At 45.7% G+C, this 23191-nt stretch overlaps 1 protein-coding gene across 1 annotated transcript in view; it reads right to left on the minus strand.

Moving 5' to 3' along the window:
* DNAH1 (dynein axonemal heavy chain 1) overlaps positions 1–22916 on the minus strand; it is a 71988-nt gene extending 49072 nt beyond the window's left edge. Inside the window, exons 1-18 of the mRNA XM_053953839.1 lie at positions 22882–22916; positions 18259–18409; positions 17654–17726; positions 14981–15155; positions 14325–14481; positions 13664–13796; positions 12551–12712; positions 11777–12029; positions 10354–10511; positions 9327–9538; positions 7793–8088; positions 6649–6799; positions 5880–6073; positions 4788–5013; positions 4054–4173; positions 3176–3258; positions 1638–1779; positions 392–547 (exon numbers count right to left, since the gene is read on the minus strand). Coding sequence (XP_053809814.1) covers positions 392–547; positions 1638–1779; positions 3176–3258; positions 4054–4173; positions 4788–5013; positions 5880–6073; positions 6649–6799; positions 7793–8088; positions 9327–9538; positions 10354–10511; positions 11777–12029; positions 12551–12712; positions 13664–13796; positions 14325–14481; positions 14981–15155; positions 17654–17726; positions 18259–18369 — 2802 coding nt within the window. The 5' untranslated portion in view covers positions 18370–18409; positions 22882–22916. The remainder of the gene's footprint in view (positions 1–391; positions 548–1637; positions 1780–3175; positions 3259–4053; positions 4174–4787; positions 5014–5879; positions 6074–6648; positions 6800–7792; positions 8089–9326; positions 9539–10353; positions 10512–11776; positions 12030–12550; positions 12713–13663; positions 13797–14324; positions 14482–14980; positions 15156–17653; positions 17727–18258; positions 18410–22881) is intronic.
* Positions 22917–23191: the final 275 nt, after the last annotated feature.

Genomic DNA, 23191 nt, shown 5'->3' on the forward strand with positions numbered 1-23191 from the left:
CACTCTGCAACCACTCGCATTCACACCTATAGACCTCCAGCAACAGCCTTAGAGAAATGGATGCATCCTAACTGCTGCTTCAAGACCTTCTCCAGCCAATTTCTCCTCATGAACATCCCTCAGATCTCACTGTGGGCATCCAAAGTCTCTCACAGAAATAGTGGAAATACTGAGCAGCCTTCCACGTTTGCCTGGGATCAGCTCTTCTGCAGCCTAGTGGAGCGATGAAGCAGTGTAGCCAATCTACAGGACTGAGGAGCAGTTCCCCACATAAACCAAAACAGCATGAAGGATTCCTTCCTGAGAAACTATGTCTCATTATTTGCTCTACCTACCACCTAGAAATCCCAACAAAGATCAGAGTCCTGTGCGTACAGGACCTGACACTTACATCGGTAACTTTGATGCCAAAGAGTCTTTCCCTGTTGTTGTAGAGAACTGCCAAATCCTGAAGCTCCTTCAGCTTTTTCCGGACATCCCTTGCATCTTCAGCCAGCTCATGGGCTTGGTTAACATCTGACTGGACAGAAAATCCACCTACAGTCAGCTGGAAGAGAAAAGGCAAGCACAAGTTGGGACTCTGAAGCTGAGTGCTGCTTCTAGAGATAACAACTTCCTGGTGTGCTCTTCGTTACATTCAAAGGCAAGATTTTTATGCTCATGATTTCACCTACCCCAAACCAATTTCACTTCTGTTTAGACCATGATAAAAGTGGTGAGGAGAAGCAATAACCACTGGTCAGGTGGAGGAAACTGCAAATGTAATGACCAACTGCTTGTCCTCTTTGTGACAATAGTTAATCCCCAAGGAATAGGGACAATAAGTCTGTGTCCAAATTTGATGCTGAATTTATACTGATACTTGCTACAGAACCAATGAAGTGCAAATGATAGCTCTACTAGTCACTCAGTTTGTTTCCAAGAATTGTTTAACAACACATATCTAGAGCTTCTCTAATAAATTTTGTGTTTTGTTTCGGTGGCTTGGGTTTGTTTGTTTGGTTTGGATTTTGCTTTGGTATTTTGTGTGGGTTTGTTTTTTATTTGTTTGGGTTTTTTGATCCAGTGTTGGGGTATTATCATTTTGGGAACCTGTTTCCAAGAAAATCTAGGTCAGTGATTCCACCTTTCTAAAACGGCTTTCCTCCCCTGAATTTAAGAGTTTCTGAGGAAAAAATAAATTTCAATCTGTTTTAGCAGACACCAGAGGTATTTCAGCTCCAAAACTCTGCAATTATTTCAGGGTCTTTTCCCACAAGATGACTTCCATGGCTGAATGCTATATTTTCCCCCTTGATGGCAGCGCATCACAGGAGATGCTCTGCAGGGAACTGAGTACACAAAAAAGAAAAAGGAGGTGCCCATGTTGCCTGAGCACCAAGAATTGGAACACTGTATAAACACCTTCTCAATGAAAAATTAGCATTTCTGCAGAGTCTTGTCTTTCACACAGAAAGGAAACTCTTAATCAAAAGCCAACAAAAAAACCAAGCGAGGGTTTGTTAATATTTGGTCTAACAACACATTCACCTCAAAACTCATCTGAGTAAAACCTCATCTGAAAGTTTCCCTCCTGGCTGACCACAAGAGCTTCAAGATGCCCTTCTATGGACAGTTCATTGTCAGGGGCTTAATACCTGCATTTCCTCCAGTTTGTCTTGAAATGCCTTCTGATCCGAAATCTGCGCTTTGCGAAATCTTTCTTCATCATCTATGTGCTGGAGCCGAATGGACTCTGAGTCCTTAGACATTTTCACTGGCCAGTAACTGGCAGTCCACCTGCACTCACATGATACAAAGACACAAGCTTTTTGAGTATATGTTTGAAATGCTGAAAATAACATAATGAGAAAGCCAAATCCCACCAAACAAGGAGGCTTTACAACAACAGAAACACATGTGGTTTCAACAAAACATTTTTTCCAGCTTGTCTTGTTGATATGCAGTCCTTGTGACTAGGCTATTCAGCTGGAGAGAGCTGGGGAGAAGTGGAGGGCCTTTTTAAAAGGAACAAATCCACTACACTGCTGAAAAGCTAGGAGACAGCAAAATAACAGTTGGCATCCAGAGGGAATGTCTGTCTTTGAATGTATTTGCAAGGAACTGAAAAAAATGGGGTCAGAGTCTCAGCTTATGGCTTTTCAGGGCTACTGAAAAAGCCAGTCTCCTGTTAAGCAGGCACTGAGGGGCCAGCGTAACCCAGATACAGGGAAGCCCTGGATTCTGCAGAGTGCCCTGGGGAGAGCGTTGTACATCCAGGAAAGGCTGCACAAATTGTCTGCTCACGCCAAGACAGGTGTCTTGGTTCATGCTCAGCCAGAGCCCATCCATTACTGCCTCCATTTGGACCATGTACAGCCAGTACAAGGTTTGCACGCTACACTCACAGGAGGTCACACCCCTCCCAGCACCTGGGGATGCAGCCATCCCCTACCAGCCCTGCCTGTGGCTGGTCTGGGCAGTGGGAATACAGCCATGCCTGTTCCAAGCTGGCCTGGGGCTGAGCTGCTTTCCTGCAGCTTCTGTGGGGTTTTTGCACCTTGCACCCCATGTTTCTAGTTTCAGGAGCACTCTGCATAGACTCACTCAGGTTGCAGACATACTGGACCAAGTACATGTCATAAGAGAAGTGCTTCCTGGGCTGAGCAAGCTTTAGAAGCCCTGTAGCTGTGTTTGTGAACTGACTCTGCTATTGGGGCATAGTCAGACCACAATTGGAATAATAAAACTAAGAGGAAGATGCTTGAAGAAGAATTGCAGCAATAATAAGGGTTCAAATTTCTTCCTAGTCTTCAGAAAACCCTGGCAGTGTTCCTATCTTGGAAGTGTTCATTTAGTTTCAGGCACAGACTAAACTGTGCACTTTGAGACCTTGCAAGTATCTCAAAAAAAAAAAACCCCAAAAACCAAAAAAAAAAAAACCACCCAGAGAAAAGGGCTTTACTATGTTAAACAGGTTAATAGCTACCAGTTTGCCTTGCCCCAGGCCAGAAGGCAGCATGAACTCACACTTCTTGTCTACAAACTTCATTTCAAGAATTCAGTGCTCATATAGCCTGAGAGACGCTTAAAAGTTCTGCAGGAGCCCTTGATAGACACATGGCCCCTGAAGCACTGAGAATGGTAATTGCTGAACAGTCCCACTTTGACAGTGGGAGAAATGCCTTGTGCTCACTTGTCAGTGAAATCTTCTTCGGTAAGATTGTAAAGGAAGTCGTCCATGACCTTGTAATCTTCCATGACTTCCTCAATCAGTTGCTGCACAGGGTGAGAGAAAGAGAAAAAAAGTAGACACCTTTAGACCATGCCGATTCCAACTCTCTGGAGTACACCTCATTTTCATGAGGTGCCTTTGAAAAGCGTTAGTCACACAAGCTTAAAGTTATGTGGGCTGCTTCTGTGCCATGTAAACAGTGGGAATGGATTTACAACCCCTTGTTCTTTGAATGATCATGCCATCATCACCCTCTGTTCCATGGGAATGAAAAGAAGTGTGACCTAGTGGATAAAGCGCTGGACAGAAATTGAGTGTTTTACGTTATCCTCCAGGTTCCCTCATTGGCATGGACAAGAAAGCTTACAGCTTGATGCCTTTGTTCCCCATTTGTTCAGCTGGGAAAAGACTTACACTTCAAATAACTTTGAAATAACTCGGTGCTAAAATGTCCTATTAGAAAAAATATATTAACAGCAATTTGAGCACTGGGTAACAGAAAGATTTTCTTGAAAACAGGATTCATTTTTAGAAGATAGCCATTCAGTACACAAATGCAGAATGGATCATGAAGGCAGCAAAATGCATACATAAGTATTTTAGGCAAGATTTTTAACTGCTATTTTGTTTTGCAAAGAGATTTAAATTTATGATATGTATATTTAAAAATACGAATCTTAGGAATTATAAAAATACAAAGCCAGGAATCTTGCGGCATTGCACGCAAAGACATGCAAGTAAAAAAACTGGAGTTCTGCCTCTAAGATGCCACACATTGCATTGACAAATTTCCTCCTCACTTCCCCTGATGTCCCTGTCCAAAGGAGAGCCTGCCCTACCTCCTGCACTGCCAGCTGCTCGGGCACTCCCTTCAGCCAGTCCCGCAGCTCAACCAGCTCCTCAATGTTCTTTGGTCTCTCATGCATTTTGGTGCTGATGGTTTCATATACCTCACAGATCTGCAGCAGGACACAGCAAAGACCATCAAAAAGTCACCAACCGCCAATAGACAAACTGGGAAACCTGCCCTGATCCTCCCACTTCCCATTCTGAAGGTGGTATAAGTGATGAATACACAGTCTTGTTCTGTTTTTTTCTTTTCCCATCCATCTCATTGGAGCTCAAACAGAATGAGACTGCCAAAAAAAAAGAGGAAGAAGAACTGCAGGTATATAGTGAAAATGATGATAATAACAGATTTAGACAATCAGCTAGCAGAGGCAGTTGCCTATATTCCAGTTATCCTCAGAGGAAGAAGAAAGACTTTCAGTTGAGTACTAGACAGATCTTTTCAATCCACCAACATACTTTTGTAAAATGGCAAGTTCTTGAAGAATTTAATCTCAAGAGCTACATCTTTCAGGCAAGTGATTTTTTAATATATTTAATTCGTCATTTGGTTGAGTTTGTATATATCCTTGATAATTTCAATTTTAAATAATCAGCCCAGTGTGATCTTTAAAATATCCTCATTAATGTGGCCTTCTGGTCATTTCACAAAAACACAGCAACTTCAAAAGTCGAAGGACAAGACAAGACAGAGACAGATAATCCATTGAACCAGTTAACTTACCTTCTGCACCTGTGAATGGAGAGTTTTAGCCAGCATGTCCAACATGGCAATAGCAAGTGCTTTGTGTTTACCAGACAGACTATGCCTAATATGCTTTATCCTGACTTGAAAGGGGCCAATGATAATAGAATTAGGTAGAAGGTGGTCCAGGGTCTCCTTTTCAGACAAGTATGTATCTACTATCTTCGACACCTCCCGAGTAGGTGGAAATTGCTCTACATAGTCTCTGTAAATTAAAACACCAACAAAAAAATAGCTTTGTATAGATCTTAAGAATATTTGAGCATCCAGGCTGTTTGTGTCCACTCAAAGGATCAAGACATGAAATTAATAAGGCATACATTTACACAATAGGTGCAGAGTGGAATAAGAACACAAATATTTTAGCTGAAGAAAAGGAGTAGAAAAAAGGGATGAAAGAGTAAATATGGCAAGAAGAGAGGGAGAGACAATATAAAAGCACTAGTGTAAACAGGGTAAGATCAGGAGGCTCTTCAGGGGAGGGTAGACACTTCAGTGTATTTCGGGGAAAGACAGGAATTTGTCAGATGGGATTTGTAAATTGACTAAGCTGGAATAAAAAATAAGAAAAGGGCTTCATTTCCACTGTTTGGAGAAAACGTAAGACCTAAACAGAAGTCCATTAAAGAAACAGAGGCTAAAGGACAGAATAGGTGCAAAGAGTTTTGGCAATGAAAACAATGAGGTTGAAACAAAAGAAAACATTACTTTCTACAGAATGCTATCAGCCTTAGCAGACACTATAGGGAGGAGGTCAGAGTCAAGTATGCTAACTGATTCTCAAACAGGATGATTCGTTTGTAGGGCCATTAATATCTCCAATTACACTGATGAGCATGACAGGAATGTGACTGCTGTCAGAGACAGGAAGAAATTCCCAGTGCCACCAATGTCCTCTAAAAGCATGGACTGTCACCCATGACTGAAGGCAGCCTCTGGCAGGGGCCTGATCTCACATCTGAGGCACGTGGTCTCAGAACAGCCCCACACTCTCACATCAGCACATCCACACAACAGCTTCTACAAAGGCTTGTCATTGGAGTCACAGGGGTTTTGTCAGAAGCCACTTACTTTAGGAAGTACTTGATGTCATTGTTATTTATCTCTAAGAACTTCTCGTATCTCTTGCTGTAGGCTTGGAGAGGGATCCCAGTCTTCTGAATGGCAGAGCGCAGAGCCTCACGTAGCTCTTCTACTTCTGGCTCTTGCAAACCCACTGATTCCAGCATGGGGGTGCCTGTGATATCCATGTTCTCCAACACATACTGGAAGAGGAAGGAGAGAGGTCTTTCAGGACAAACAGAGCTAACCGTACCTCCTCAGGAGAGAGGCAAGGCAATCCCTGATGGCACCTTTGGGAACTCTTGCAGTCCACACTTCTACATTGTGTCAGGAATTGTTTGATCAGTTTTATGTGCCCTTCTCCCCAAAAAATGAGGATCTAAGGAGACAGGGCTTTCACAGCAGCAGACAGAAGGATGCATATGCAGAAGAGACTTGCATCAAACAAAACTGGAAACAGTGCTATTTCCTTTATGAGTCTGCTTTTACCAGTCACCATGCATTCAGGGCAACCAGAGTGTCAATATGTCCACAGAACCTGCAGCACCAAAGCAGAAACAACCACCAGACAAAAGAGCTACAAGGCTGGGGACACTGAAGAAATCCTATCAGAATAAAACTGCATGAGCATAGTGCTGTGCCCAGATTAATTTAACTGAATTCCCAAGTACCCACTTCTGCACCTCCCTCCCTCAGGACAAGCTCAGGGGTGTCTTTGCTGAGCTGCAATGCACTGACACGTGCACAGGTGTATCACTGTTGATGCAGAAGTGCTCACCTGCTCCAGCTGTGGGACACTGTGAGTGGCCAGGATTCCGTTGTCGAACAGAGAAATGAGAGATGTCTCAAAGCTCTCCACAGAGGGGCTGAAGAGGACGCCACTGCTGTCTAGCTCAATGTCTGTTACAAAGAGTGGATTCCTTTGAGGCCTGTGGTGGGAAGAGATAAGAAAGAACAGGGATGTTTTTTGAGAATACGATACACAACTCTATTGCTCTGGTGCTGATACTAAAATGCCTCCTGGACAGGAAAGGAAAGCAGAGAAGAGGACTGTCTCATGCAGATGAAGATATAAAACACTGTGTTCTCAATTTAACAGTAAAGACACTGAGAACTCTTTTTTATCAAAGGTGAAGGAACCATCAATCATGACATATCAGGATCCCCTAAAGTCACAACCTTATCTTGAGAACTGGAGCTGCTTTACAGAAAAATTGCAGGTGTTTTTCAAACTAGGCATTCAGCATCTCCAATATACTCCTAAAATGCACCTCCTGGAAGTTGTATTAGTATTTCTAATCTTGCATATGACCAGCCTGGCTCAGGATTAGCTGAAGTCAGTGTCAAGACTTCCACTGATTTAAAGGTAAAAGGCCTCATGTGAGTGGCAGGGTTTTTTTTCCTTTTCTTCTGGCTTTCCATTTCTAAGCGCTCCTTCTTTAACAGCACAAAAAGCAAAAATCCTTAAATCACTAGCCAATGGAATCAAATTTTAGGCACTGTGATAACCTAAATTTGATATTCTTTAGAGATCCCAGGCCAGATTCTAATTCTGAGGTTTCATCTAAGATTGGAATTAAGCAGCCATGCTCCTGGTATTCTTCCTGGCATCCAGAAAACCATTTGCTCCCTCAAGAACGCTGGAGGTGGCTGATCTTTAGAACAGTACATCAAAACAGCAGACCTTGTTTCTGATGGGCTGCTCCATATCACTAACTGCAGCTGGAAAGCTGTGCTAACAGAGCAGCCAGCTCTGTGTCCTTCTTCCATACTCCAGTGAACATGTCAGGTGGAGGATTAGGGAAAACTGCCCAGCTTAAAGGCCCCACACAGAGCAGAACTTGCTTGCAGAACAGTATCAAAAAGACAACAACGCTACACTTTTCTGCTCTTTCAATCCCTTATTTTTCTTTCTTTCTTACATGTAGGGACTGTTGGTGAAGTCATTTCCCCATTCCATGTCCTTTGAGCAATTCAGGACACTCTGGCAAGCATCCAGCACAAACTGGGTGAAGCTGTTGAGCGAGTTCTGGACCAGGTACCGCAGAGAGTCCTGAAGCATGAATCTGATGCGCTGCATCAGCTTACACAGCTTGGACCTCTGGTAGGCATCCCAGTCACTCTCCTCCAGGTTGAACCATTTGCCTGCATCTCCAAGGCTGCTCTTAATCGCAGTCTTTATGGTATCGATCCAAGTGTCCTTGAGAAACTCCTGAACCTAGGGCAAAGAAAGAAGCAAGCTGAGTAATCCTCTGAGGACTAATGGGAAAACAGTACGGCAAGGTGAGCTACTAACTGGGGCTGTTGGACCTTTCTCTGCTGTGAAAGGAAACTCTTCTCTCAGAGCTGTGGGAGCTAAAAATACCTCTCAAACCCTCCCCACACACATGTGGCATCTGAACCTGGTCATATATCTCCTGCACTGACAGAAGACCCACAAAAAGAAAATCTGATATTAAAAAGTGGGAGTGCTCTATTCTCTATTTTACTCACAATGTTTCCTTTCCTTCCTCTTTTCTATAGAGCAGCATCCCTGGAGCTGCCTGTGTCAGGGTCCCTCACAAAAAGTTGTGTAGACAGTATGATGAGTAAAGCACAGAATTTTGTCTTCTCTTGACAAGTGAGAAGAAAGAGCAGAAGAAGCCAAGGGCAGCAGCAGTTTGCAGTACTTTAATTTATTAAAATGCCACCAAGTGTCACTTCTGCTCCACAGGCAGCTTGCTGTTTGTGTGTATTAAAAGAACCTTAGTCACTGAGTGGATGGCAACACTGCCTGGCTGAAACAGCATGGGACTGGGAAGGACCAACACATTCTCTGCCACTAATTCAGTGTGCAACCCTATGCAAGTTACTCCATGTGGCCACATCCAGGGTGCAATGTGCTGCCCTCAATCTGAGGACATGAAGTTCCTCTGGTGGGAATTACCACAGAGCTGCAAATTTTTGTCCTACTCTCTCTATTGGCATTGCAAACAGAGTAATTTCATTAAGTATATAAAGAACATAGAGTGTAGAAAAGCATTATCCCCATGAGTGTTTCAGGAGAAATCAAGGATCTTGTGCCTTGCAGCTGGATAGATGGGGAAATGAAGAAAAAGAAATAAAAGGAAAAAAAAAAAGAAACTTTTGAGTGCCAACCAGTACTCCTATCTCCTATAAACCAGGTGGAGGAAGGAGGGGCTGCAGCCCTATATGGCCACTTGTTTAACACATGACTAAGAGCATGGTCAGCATTGGCTGATCCTAACTAGGGCACTATGACTCTTTCAGCCCATTCTCCCCATATCCCAATAAATTTGACAAGCATATGCAAATTCCTCCCTGCCCCAAACATGATGTCTCCTTTGACAGCTCATCAGTTTCCAGAAGATCAATCTGCAGCTGCTGCATCTGTCTAATACACACTGACAGCACTGCTGCCTGCTCCATGTGTTCATCCCTCACACCTCTGCTCACCTGAGTGAAGGTCTGAGTCTGGATCTCTTCAAATTCCTCCAGAGAGACAACTTTGGTTATGGTTGTGTTAAACAAAGACAGGACAGCTGCCTTGTTGCACTCATCTTGTACCTGTGCAAGGAGATGGATGACTTCTGGCCTGGTCAGGAGTGAGAGAAAGCTGAATTCTCTCTGTTGTTTATGGAAAGGATAGTCCGGGATAGAGATGAGCCCTAACACCAAAAAAAAGAAATAATGTCATGGCCTGCAACAGCCATTTCAGCTTCTATTTTTAGAGTACAGGTCCCTTTGGGAAGAACTTATGGAAAGGACTCTGCTCTAATGCAGCGGCTTCATCAGAGGGCTGGATGAAAGAGAGAGTCTCTGCTCTGCAGCAGAGACCTTCTGCAGCCTCCCATTAGGGGCTGAGGTGCTGTCTTGGTGCCTGACCTTCCCAAGGCTTTGGCTCATGAAGTTTCCATGGGATAGAACATTGGAACTGAAGAAACTTCCCACTGAGGCTCCAAGGCACAGCTGAGTCATCTCATCTGTGAGAGGCCACTTGTGAGGCACCTCAAGGCCTTCCTGCTTTTGGAAGATTGAAGTGCACAAAATATGCTCCCCACCCCCTCCCCCCACATCTTTTACTGGGGCCATTTTCCTCCTGTTTGGGACTCTAAAGGACCCTGAGTCCTCTTCCACACCTGAGGCATTTCCTAGCTGGGCACAGCAAAGGCAAGGCAGTCAGCCCCAGCACAGTGATAAGCTAATCACACTGCCAAACATTTGGTGCCATTAAGGGTACACTTGCAGAGTTACTGCAGTTTAGCTGATGAGTTCTAATATATTATACTGAGGTAACATGAACATGCAAATATACCCTAAAAAAGAGGAGACATACTCCAAAGTCTCACATAATCTCCTGTTGCTGCCACTTGTGAGCTCTAATCATTACCATGAACCTGAGAGTTCCTACAGCAAACCAGGAATCCTATCAAAGACAAGAGGTAACCACACTGAATGCAAACTGCTTCACCGTGCCCCTTACCTTTCTCTGGTGCTTCTTTCTCCTCTTTATCTGGAAGGGTAACAAAAGAAAACATCTGGGGTTTGGAAGCGACGACTCTGTCAAAGCTGACCATGTTCATGGTGTGTTTATACTCTAATTTCACTTCTTTCTCCAGGCTGCTTATTTGGTCTAACATGCTGTTACAAGACACAGAAACACTGAGAACCCGTGGTGTTTGAGCACGTGTATTTCTGTAGCTTTACTGCAAACTCCACTCCTCTCTCCCTCCCTCCCAAATGTGCTAACCCAGAAACCCACCTACCATTCCACACATCAGGAGAATTGTGCAGACAATGAATACCTTTGCAGCCAGCAAAGGTATCAACTGGACTTTTAATGACAGAGGCAAGCAAGGAATGAGGATTAGGACTGTAGCACTTGTAAGTGTCTTCAGTTCAAAGCAACATCTCCACTGGGTAGAAACATTACAGAGGGAAGGAGAAATAACCACTAACTAGAGAAAGTAGCTGACAGTTCTGGAAAAGTTGGGCTATCCAAGCTGGCCTCCCATTTGTCTCCTACTGAACGCCTCTTGTCCGTTTCCTCAGCCAGAACACTCACATAAGTGCTGAAACCCTGCTCCATTTGCCTTAGGAAATCATCATCCTTTACCTCAAGCAGGCAGAGTACTTTTCTTTATCCCTATTTTTCTGCTCACAGAGACTAATTACTCTCCGACTTTCCAGTTGAGGCCGGCAGACCATGCAGCTCCTCACACCTTCCTATTTCTGAGCAAGGCAATCAGTCACGGCTGATTCCCAGCAACACCATCAGTGGTTCATGATTCATCAGCCCAGGGACATTAAAATGCATCCCCAATATGAACTGCATCACAAAGAGATACTCCATTATATTCAGGTGGAGATCTCCTGTTCTATTTGCCTTCCCCTCTGCAGATCTTCTTTTGATTTGTTTTAGCAGCTGTTAATAGGTAGAAGGGTCACCAGCAGACAACAGCCAGGCCTCTAGAGACAACTGGTGGTCTGCATATCAGTACAGCAATGACTGATCTGTTCCTCAAAAGCACAGGGGGACAGCAAGGTCAGCCATCCCATTTTTGTCAACCTTCTTGCTGTTGAAGGCCACTTAACTGCAGCTGTAAGCATGGCTTGGTGGGTCTGCATATGGAAACTACTTCAGCTGGGAACACTGACAGACACCCATCCTGTACACGCGTCCCTGGGGCTGCCATCTGCCTCCTTCTGATGCCACTCTGGGCAACAGAGTGGTGTGCTTGCGCACAGAATGGAAGGCAGGTGAGATCCATGGTCTCTCCATGATCCATCCTGTGAGTTGGCTGCTCAAGACCTGCCTCCACTGACACTTGTTTTGTAGCCCTATAAAATCCCACAATGTTTACAGACTGAAGGCTGAGCCCCCAGACGTGTACATGGCACTTTACCTCTTCTCATCCTTCAGTCTGTGAGTGTGTATAGCCAAGCGCTTCACCCTCTGCAGGCTTTTCTCACTGATGGTGTCCAGCCCCTCTGTGGGCATGCAGTCCACGTACAAGTGGTACATGAGCAGCCCCTGCGTCTTCTTGCGCAGGCTGTCGGCGCAGGCCACGCGCTCCGCGAACACCTGGGGATCCTCGGCCAGGAACTGCAGGCAAACTCGTGGCACCCAGTACTGACATGGCAACAACGGAGCTCTTCCTGGGAAATCAAAGTACAGCTTACAAGAGGCTGCAGGGAAAACAAAACTCAGAATGGCTTGCAGTGCTGACAGCAGCTTTTTGATAGACAGGATAATTGGGTTGCTTGCAGGAGATCAAAATGAGGGACCAAAGCTGAGGACAGCAAGAGATAAGGAGCATCTCTAAACCTTTCAGGAGAAGGGTACTTCATTTTAATCTATCCACGTTCCCTTTCAAAATGGCATTGACCCAGAAAGCCCAACATTTTACTTTTCTTGGAGGCAGGAAGGATGGGAGAAGGAATAAAAAGAAATGTGTCTACAAAGGGAAAACCTCAAACAGGATCAAATTAAGATGTAGAGTTCTCTTCCCTGGAGGTATTTTCAGACAAGTTAAACAGACACATATCAAGAGAGATAACAGTGAAAGGGATTAAATGACTTCTTGGTGTCCTTCCCATCTCCAGCTAGGACAAGCATGGGTAATGAACTGGCTCTCAGACTATATGACAGGTCCCAAAAGACCTTATTTGAAACACACCTTCTGGAGTTATTCCTCCATTGAGGATTGGTCTCCCTTCTTCATCACGCACCAGACCTTTTGCATCTGTTTTATGGACTAAGTAGAGTTCTGTCTCCTTGTCATAATCCAGAACACCAACATCAATCCACTTGTAGATCAACTCCTGGCTTTTGGGGTCCTCTGAGAGAGCCAAGGATTAAAACAGGGTTAGTCCATTCTCCTAGAGGCTACAGCAAATGGACTTTCCTGATCCAAGTGGTGATGCCACAGTCAAATCCATTTACTCATTTGAATCTCAGTCAATCTCACAGAGTTTCTGCTGTGACCAATTAAATAATGAACTTAGGTCTTACAGCTTAGAATTTTCAACGTTTTGCACACACCAGACAGATATGTATTTATATTGATATCAATATGGATACAGGTCAGGACAGCATTATGCCGTCCATTCAACCTGAGGAGTGATCAGGTGTGCTATTCCCCAAGACAGCTGCAGGCAAAACTCAGCCATCACGTGCTGGCTGCCCAAGGATACACAGAGCTTATGTTTTATGCTTCAGTTTTGCAGACAGTCAAGCCTCTGGAGGCTGCTCCAGAGCTGCAGATGCCATTTCCCATGCTTTAAAGCTACTGCAAATGTGTTAATGTGAGCTGCAGCCACAGCTGGACATCAGTACAACTGTACCTAGTAATGCCTTCTCATTGAGAAGGCTCCAAATGATTGGAAAACAATATCCATGTCACTTAATTTGACCCAGGTTTACTACTTGTATGTTCACTGTAGTCTGAACTCATCTTCTGATCCTGCACTTGCAGAGAAATACTGGCAGAACATACTGTGTGCAAGTTACCTAACTCCATGAAGACCGCTATGCACCAATAAAGAGAAATTTTGTCTGTGCTGATGGAAAGCCAAAGGCAAAGGCAACTTCTAAAAAGGTGGAAACGGTCCAGGGCAGGACTGGCAGTCAGTGAAAACTCTGGTCTCTTGCTCTGACTGCCTGAGCCTGGCCAATATGAGATATGGCTTTTGAGAGCTACACTCATCAGAATCTACACATTCACTTCTGCTGAAAGGGCCTGTAACCATTAGTGTTGCCCTGCTTTAGCAGGAACTGATTCATGTATTACCATGTCCAAGTACATCATCTGTAGGTAAAAGTGCTTTTCCAGGCACTGGCTTTCTATCAGAAGATCCTGGCTCCAGACCTAGTGAGATCCACTCTTCTGGAGTTCGACAGTCAAATTCATCATTGTCAAATACCTAAAAAGCAAGGACATGAGTAAAATTAAGATTTACTTCAGAAAGAAGAAAACACCCAATAAAAAATTTCATTAGAGGAAAACATTAACATGCAGTTCCTAAATGGGCTACAAAATATGGAAATCAGTCCAGGTGCAAAAGTTGTTCTGAAATTTGGTCGACAATTTTCTCCCAAACAGCAGTATTTGTATCTCCAGCTCTTTCCTAGGGAAAACAGACCAACACCTGGAGAAGTTTCCTGCAGCAATACTGCTGACTACTGCTTTCAGAAGGAAACATGAGACACCTTTCCTTTGGACACACAAAGGCCAGTGAGGAGCACCTTCAATGATTATTTGTTTTGACAGAAGTTGTGGGCACCCTGCAGAAGATGCTCGGCATCTTGTAGAGACCCTTCAGTGCCCCAGCCAGCTCCAAAGCATTTCCTTGTTTTGCTGCTTGTTGTGTCAATAGTGGCTAAGTGTTCTCAGAAACCTCCTGTGGTATAAGCAATGAGACAGATCACAAGTACCAAATGTGCTCTCTTACCTTTAATGGGAGGTATATGGGAAACACAGAATCTTTTGTCTCCTCAAGAGGTGGCATATTGTCAGGGTCATAGTGCCTTGGCATCAGCTGATTGGAGTCTATCCCCTTGCTGGCCAGGAGCTCAGCAATATCAAAGGTGAGATACAGCCGTCTCCTCCTGGTTTACATCAGAAGAGGAAATAACCACTTAATGTGCCTATAAGCATTCCCATGCCTACAACTCCACTTTTTCACTGTGTACCCCTATCAGTAAAAACATTTTTAGTACACATTGCATCAACATCTATTTCTTCATTTATAGCACAAAATAATTCAGTGGAAGTGACCTAGAACAATCAGTTACTCCAGTCTATAAATTATATACTGTACTATGGTACTAATACATTATAGAGCATACACAAACCAGAAATTAAAAAAAGAGTGCCAAAAAGATGGTATAAACACTATTAAAAACCAATGTTTTCTTCCCGCATCCCAGTGAATTGTCTTTTGCACCCCCTGCAATTCATGCACGCCCCACTTTGGACAATACTGCCTTACAGGATAAGGTTTTCTTAAGGATTTTTGACATGTTATGTCTTGAAAGCAAAAGTCAACACCCTAATCTGCTGTGTCCATTCCACAATGATGCCTCTAGCCACCTTCTGGTTATTTACCTCTCTACTTCAACCTTCCGAGGGTTTTGCCCTGGAACACGTTTGAAAGGCATCTGCACTTTGGGCTTAAATGATTGTTCAGGGAAATCTGACTCAGCGAGGATCTCAGTGGATGGTCCAACCACTTGCTTCTCCAGGAGACTTTTAAAGTTCCCAGGCATCCTGAACTTTGTGACTAAGAAACAAAGAGAAACACACCTGAAACCACCAGGCATCACTTTGCTTTACATTCACATACAGAGGAGGACTCTGCTGTCTACTGGGTTGTCTGCAGAAGTTACTTCACTAGATTTGTAAGAGAAATCAAGCAGACATCAAATTAGAAACAGAAAGAAAGACCTTTTTCCCCTGCTACAATATGTGATTATGGTTTTCCAATATCAAAATAATGGCATAGAAGAAAACTCAACTGAAAATTACTGTCATGCAGATTTTTGGGAGCCATGGCACTGACCTGGCTCTAAGGAGCTCTGTTTTATTCCCAGCTTTGCTATAGACTCTCTACATGATAGTGGGCAATTACTGTCTCTAATGCACAGCTTCCATCACCCTCAGAAAGGGATGGGATCCCCCTGCCTCTCTGCGGGGTCCTGAGACCCAGAGTCAGTCATAGTGGGAGGAACTTGGTCAAGGTGGTGATATGAATGGTTTATGAATATTACAGGGGAAAAGAAGCTGCACAGGTCATCTTTGTCTCCTGAAGTGCCTATTCAAACCTTGGGACAAACCTCTCTCTTTTCAGCTTTTGCTCAATCAAACCACCCACTCACATCAGCAATGGCGTGAGAAAAAAATTAGTTAAACAGCCAACAATCTCACCATTTGGCCAAATGTTTTCAACAAAAAATTGGACTAAGCAAAAAGTATACATTTCCAAGAACTGGCAGAAATTAAACCATGTCGTTTACCCCATAAATAAACCAAACTGTTTATATTGCTAAACAAGTTGCAAATAATAGAACAGCAGCAAACTGGGAATTTGAAGCTTAACCTAAATTAAGTAATTGCATGCAAGCTTTAAAAAGCACTATTCCCTAGACAGAGCTAAGCATTGAACTAAAAATAGATTTTAGTGGAGTGAGAGAGATTTTCCTTTGATGAACTTTCACACTCTATCAAGGAGAAACTTAACGTTCTGGTTTGTAATTGGGTATTTTGAATGTCAAGCTTTGAACCCAACTGTTCATTGTGTTGCATGTGCTTCTGGAGTCATGGATGTGATCCTTGATTTCAAAGCAATTGTGCAGAGCAGCCAATAATACTAAAGCCAGACACGTTTCAGGATGGTTAGTTACAGGAAGGGTCCTCTAAGAGGTCATTCCCTTGTCCTTCTGAAATGGCCCCTGACTGAACCCTTGGAGCTGTATGTTGTCTGCCTAGAGACTAAAGGAAATAGCCACTAACTGGCTCCTCTCTCTCTCTCTCTCTCTCTACTTCCCTCCCTCAGGAAGGGCAGCTAGCTTGGCATGCATGTGCTCTTTAACACTTGCATGGTTCATAATGTAATTTTGAGGAACCCCTAAAATGCAGCTCTTTAGCCTTGTGTACATCTCTTGCTTAGGGTCTTCACAGAATGCCCCTGATTTGTATTTGTTGTCAAGGAGCACAGCTGTTCCAATTTAGTCACTTTATTGTTGCCAAATCCGTGGCACCATCCATTATGGCACTTCGTGCACTATCAACTATTTATGTCAATACTTAGTGTTTCATTTGCATTTACATTTCCAACCTGATGGCTTCTTCCCCCTTGAAGAAGCAGCAGATCATAAATAGACTTCTGTCTCCACTTGTTAAAGATGAGTCTAGCTTGTCAAGATTCACTTGAGGAAGCAGTCATTTGTCCTCACTCATGAAAATAAATGTCACATCTAAGCACAGGAGGGTGGTATATACAGTTCCCATCTTTCTCTAAAATCCTCTCACACACACACATTCTTCCCACCCACTGCCAGTCTATGATCCATATCCCCAGGAGTGCTCTAGGGGCCAGGAGAGTGCTGGCAAACCTTCAACCATTCTCTGTTCCTATATTTGAGCATCCATGACACAAGTTTTTGTAAGCAGGTGGCACCAGCAGTTCTGTACACACAGAGAGCCCTTGCATCTAGGGAGAACAATCTGCTCTGGGGTGCAGCTGGGTGCAGAATAAATAAATGAGGGAAGGCCATGATTTTGGCTATACCTAAATCCCAAATACAGCTTTCACAGCTAGGTCCCATTTTTGGGGTTGCCATGTGCAGGGCCAGGAGTTTAACTTGATGATCCTTGTGGGTCCCTTCTAACTCAGGATACTCTACGATTTTCACAGGAAAGGGACACTGCTGGCTCCATGCACAGTAAAAACACATGCAAATTCAGTGTTCTCCTGGCAGCAGGACCAGAACTCCCACAGGCACCAGCACAGCCCACCCTGAACCCTGGGGGAAGTGGATCTATCCAGGAGAAAAGGAAGCAGGGTTTTACCACCCACTCAGATCACTTTGCTGCACCTCTAAACGACATTCACTTTTCACGGGATATTCAAGCAACTCAGCACCATTCCTGAGCACTGAAAATGAAAGCAGAGCACAAACCCAGAAGCAGCAGCCTAATTCCCAGCATGCCCACTATAGGCAACCTTAACAGTTATGGCCCAGTTTTCTGCCCCACCTCGCTCCCTCTCAGTGTATTTACCTTTAGGGGTGTGCTGCTCCTGGTATGCCTGGTTCACCAAAGACTGGGACACGTGGGGGCCAGCAGAAGCACCCTGGAATGTGAGGGAAGTGTCAGAGCACAGTGGTGGCATAGTGTGAGTGGGGGTCATAGAGGTACAAAGTGGGACTGTAAGACTGACTTTACCAGATCTTTAAGGACAACTGAGACTGTAAGTAATGGTCAGAAAAGGCTCAGAGACACAAATACCTGAAAAGTTCAGCCCAATGCACAGGGGCAGGGGATCTCCCAGCAGCATGTAGCCTGATGTCAGCTTAGGATGTTGACTGGGGGTGGCCAATCATTAGGATTTTATCATATATCACCAGAACCACAAACCTGCCCTGCCATACTGCCATCCAAACAATTGTGACAGTGTTGTCACAAGCTACAGAGGAAGGCAGCACTACTCTGACCATGATGAGCCTCATGGCTTCACTTTTTAAGGATCAAGGTCTTGCACAAAGGCCTCTGAGCAAAGGAAGGTCTAGGACCTGGAGTGAAGCCTGTATGTGTCTACACCAGCTTTACCATCAGTCTTTTACTTTCAGGACAGTGCTGGAGGAAGGACTGCTCTTTGCACTTACCCCCAAGCTACTGGAGGTTCCTGGAGTAGGGACATCAGCAGAAGCTTCACTGCTGGTACTAGGACGGCTCCTACTCAGAAAATTCCTCAAATCCTTCCTTGCTTTCTCCATCTTCTCAGGAGAACAATGCTGTGACGTAACCCTGGGCTTCCTGTGAATGGAAAGACATTGAGCCTGTCACACACTGTATCTTCGGCACTCCTCCACACCCTCCCACAGTGCTGGATATCCTTGACTTGCTACAATGAGTGGGTAACAGGGAAGGTTCGATCCCCTGGCTGGATACCAACCGCTGCCTTCGTGACCTGGGGGCCATCAGACTCATGTGGCTGCCTCAATGGCTCACTAACCCTGGAGAAAGAGATCGCTTTATTATTCCAGATGGGTTTTGGAGCGGGAAAACCAGCAGTATACACAAGAAAAGCTGCTTTCCTTAAGCTGCAGGGGCTTCCCGGATCTGTGGCAGCATTCAAAAGGCTGCCAGGAGAATTTGAGTAAACTGGGACTAGAAGAGAAGTACTACTTTTGCTGCACCCAAATCCCTTAAAAACCCAGTCACACTTGACTCCAGGGGGAGTAGGCTACAGCCTAGGATATCAACACAGCTACTCCCAGGTGTAAGTCTGCCTCTTTCATTTAAATAATTTATGACAGATGTTTAAGCATCACCTAACACATATTAAAATATTGCCAGAAGCTCCCATCTTTCTCCTCCTGCAGGGGATATTTTTGCTCAGCTCACAAATAATTTCTGCTCTTCCACCTTGGGAGACGCAAGTCCAGGCAAATATCACAGCTGTACAGCTTTATTTTATAAAAACCTTTGTGCACTGAGAGATACCAATTAAGAACAGCTCTCAGACTTCTGGCAGAAGGATAATGCAACCCTTGGTTTCAGGCTTGTCTAAACACAGAGATGACTTTTGTAACTAATTAGAACAGCTAAAGTGACACAAACCCCTCCAGCCTGCATATGCATGCACTGATATAATGATGTACACATACCTGTGTAGCTTATTCCTATAAATTATGAGTCAAAGCTCTCCATGGTGTCTCTCAAAGGTACTCCAAGGCCAATACAGCTTACTGATCAATTCATGCTCAACTGATCAGTTCATACCCAGACTCCTCATCCAGCCCAACCTGGCTAGTGGTTTGTCTCCTGCACCCTTGCTAGGATCTTTTTTACTTCTGGTAGCCAAGCCTCTGCAGTAGGAGTCTTCCAGCTTTCCACAGCTAAGTTCTGGGAAGATCTTGCCTTGTCTTGAAGGCCACAGCTGGCACAGTACTTGTCTGGAGTCCCAGCCTGACCCAGAGACCGTGCCACTGGATCCCTTCCTGCCATGCCCTCTCTGCTCTGCTCTTGAATGGAGTGAAAACTCTGCTCACTCTATACTCTTGATGAGAGAGGGCAATCTTTTCAAAATTTCACCTTGCTGCCTGTCTGTGAGAATGAATCGGGTACAGCAGAGAAAGCATTACATGCATGCCGGAGATAAGAGGGAATAACTGTGCTGGTTTATTACTGCAGGTTCAAGCCAGTGCACAATTTTGAGAGGTTGAATCAAAAAAGAAATCAGATAATAAATCAAGGTTACCATGATGCGAATCTTTTAAGTGAAATGGAGTAAACGAACAGATTGGAAAGACCTGGGAGATGAGATCAATAATACCCCCTCCCTTCCTTCAAGCTAGAAAATCTCCAATCTCTCTCCTCTCAGCTTTGCTTTGGCATGGCAACTGGAACCTCACACCCTGAAGAATGAATTTTCCATGGAGGATTTTGTTTTTATTAGTTATTTTATGCTCTGGCCATATCTATTTTAGCAGCCCAGCAGGACTGATTGGAATCAGCCAAGATCCAAGGATTCCTGATGAATCACTGCTGGACTCTTTCATGCCTGCTGCACTGGCTCGGAGAACAGCAGCAAGGTGGAACGACCCTGCGGTGCCTCTCCTGATGTGTCACCTGAGCATCCTCTCCTTGGGAGCAGGGACACCGTGCCTACATGACTTGCTGTACTTTTGCCTCTTACCACCAGAATCCTAAAACCATCCAATTAAAGAAGCCAGCTCCAGGACACAAGGTTCATCTGAACCTTTAGTAGGGGTGAGTGACTGAACCCATTCCCAATTTAGCAGAACTGGCAATCTCTGCCTAGAACCAAAATAACATGGCTGCTGCCCATGATGGACAAGTTTCCATGACTGGGGAGAAGTGTACCAAGACAGCCCACAGCAAGCCTAATTCTTTGCTACTTTGTTTGCTGTGTACTCACTCTCACCTCAATAAAGTCCGCCCTGAGCACTTATGTAAAAATAAAACAAACCTCTACTCGGTGTTCAGATCAGAAACATCCATCATGCTCTCCCAGCTGCACAGAGGGAAGGTCCCTGTGTTTGCAATTGCAAAAAAACCTGACATACACCACTTAAAATAAGGAACAAAACCAGGCATCCAAAGTTTTCCCAGCAATCCCCCAAACAAATCAGTAAAACAGCTTGTCAGAGAGCACTAAAGCTGATGTGGATATGGGAGAACTGCTAAGCACAAAGGGAATCCTACTCTCCTGCCACCCCAGCTGCTGGGATGTCTGGGTTTTCCAACAAGGAGGTTCCCAGAGCATGGTGGGGAGCTCGCTTCAGTGCTAGCCTCCAGCTAGGTGGTTTGGCTGGTCCCATCCACCTCTCAGGAATGGTCTCCAGGCTGGTTTCAAAGATGAGAAGAGACCCTGTCTCTTTTGCTCAGCCTAACTGCTGAGTCAAGAAGTTTACTGCAGAGCAGCTCCCTCTTTCCAAGCTTCCAACTGCCTTGAAAGAATGTGCAGCATGCAGACCTAGGGCTGTCCTCCCCTCCCTCCATCCAGGGGTGACCCCAGACCCCCATCCCTGGGCAGCAGAGCTTGGCAGGGATTGCCAGGGCGAGAACACAACGGCAGTTCAAGCTTTCAGCCAGCTCTGCTACAGCAGTTGCTGATGGTACCACATAGCTTGTGCTCAAGGATTCCTTGGCTGTCCGAGGGATCCTGAAGAAGAGCAGTGAAACTGCCCAGTGCCCCCTCACACTCCAGCTGGGGGCAGGAGGCTGGACACCTGCCACATTCACAGCCTTCAATCCTTTCCTACTTGGAGCACTTTCCTCAGGACTGAGGCTCTCCTTTGACAAGGAGGGGCACAAAGGTGGAGGAAATAGGAGCGCACCTCATTGCAAGCAGGTGGGATGTCTTCCTGAAAGCAGCTTCTCCGCCCTCTTCAGTAACCCTTCTCCCCTCCCTTGCACACCTGGGAGCATCTCCCTGTTCTTTGCTGGCAAACATCAGGCTGGCACCAAGATGTCCCAGCTTTAGCTATAAAATCTTTTCCTGATTGCTGAGACACCTATCTCTGTTTAATTTAGTCATGCTCCCTCACACCTGAAAAGCATGTTTCCTAGATATACCAGGTACGATGTATTATGCTAAATTGAACTATTCAAAGTGAGAGCATATTCTTATGGCACTGCTGACACAACATTAGTTACAGCGTCTGTGTGTCATTGTGGCAAAACTATAATTACAATTTCTCGGTAAATCCAGGCTTTACACATCCAAGAGTCAAACTCCTACATGTCTTGCTCAACGTCTGGTATGAGCTTTTTGATCTGTTGCCTCTACTTCAATTCTTTGATTCAAAGCTTTGACAAAACGGGACTCTTTTCTTTCAAATAAGGTTTAAAATGGCTAAAAATTGCAACAGAACTAGAGAATAGCACTTTAAATATCGTTCAACCCCTAAGCAAAACCGCAGAGTGAAATCTAGTATTTATCTAAAATCTATTTATCTGTGCATAGCCAGAATCCCAGCTACTAGACCATCTGGACACCAACATGCAGAAGTTCCGTCTTCCTATAATTTAAGCCCTGCAATATGAGCTCAGACAAGGTGATGCGCTCTCAACAAACTCCTTTAAACATTATTCCGCACTTCAAAACCCTTCTACTTTAAAATGCGAGTTGAAAGTAATTCCGAGTTTTATAGCAGCCCATTCCCTCCAACAATTTGCAGAGTTTTAAAATTGATTTTCCTCCGGGTTTTTAAATGCATTCTTTTCTCCACGGGAAAGCACCACGCAAGCACACCCGCACCGGGAGCACCGCCTGTGCTCGTTACAGCCGGGGCTCAGCGGCACGGCCTGGGGCTGCAGCCACGGTGGGCGCCGCAGGACACCCCGCCGGGCATTCACACCGTGACCCCAACAATGTTTGTGTCACTGACGAAGCGCAACGCGGGTGAAACAAACGCTGCCGTAGGTTTCATTTCTGAAAGACCCCGGGGTGCGGCAGGAGCAGCCCAGGGGCTGTTAACGTGCGGCGTGTGGAGATGGGGCAGCGCCAGGAGCTGCTCCCAGCGCCCACCCTGGGCACCAGCCGCTGGACACCCCGCTCCCAGTGCTCCGAGGAGTCCCGGCCCTGCTCGCCACTCCCAGCGGGCTGAACGCACCAGGGGACTCCCTCATGATTCACACCTGCGCGCCCGTCCGCCCTCCCGGCCCAGCCCCCGAGCCCCTCCTCGGAGCCCGCAGCCCCAGCGCCGCTCCGGGGACCGGCGGGGCCCTGCCCGGCCCTGCCCGCGGGCGGTACGCACCGACCGACCCGACCCGACCCGAGTCCTCCCCGGCCGACCCGAGTCCGCCCCGACGCCGCACGCGTTGCCACGGGAGCACGGGCGGGCAGAAGGCTCCCGCCCGAGACGGCCGCTCCCCCCCCCGCGCGGGCCGTTGGGCTGGTCCGGAGGAGGCGCGGGGCAGCGCGGGCCCGAGCCGCGGGCCACGCCACGCCCGAGCCGGGGGGGAGCGCTACCCTGGGGAAGCGGGGTGTGCCCCAGGCTGCAGCTGCCAGCGCGGGGCTGTGCACAGCCCCCGGTACCGCCCCAGAGCCACCGCAGGGACACCGCA

The sequence above is a fragment of the Vidua chalybeata genome, chromosome 12, assembly GCF_026979565.1.
Source record: "Vidua chalybeata isolate OUT-0048 chromosome 12, bVidCha1 merged haplotype, whole genome shotgun sequence".
In the NCBI taxonomy this organism is placed as follows: domain Eukaryota; kingdom Metazoa; phylum Chordata; class Aves; order Passeriformes; family Viduidae; genus Vidua; species Vidua chalybeata.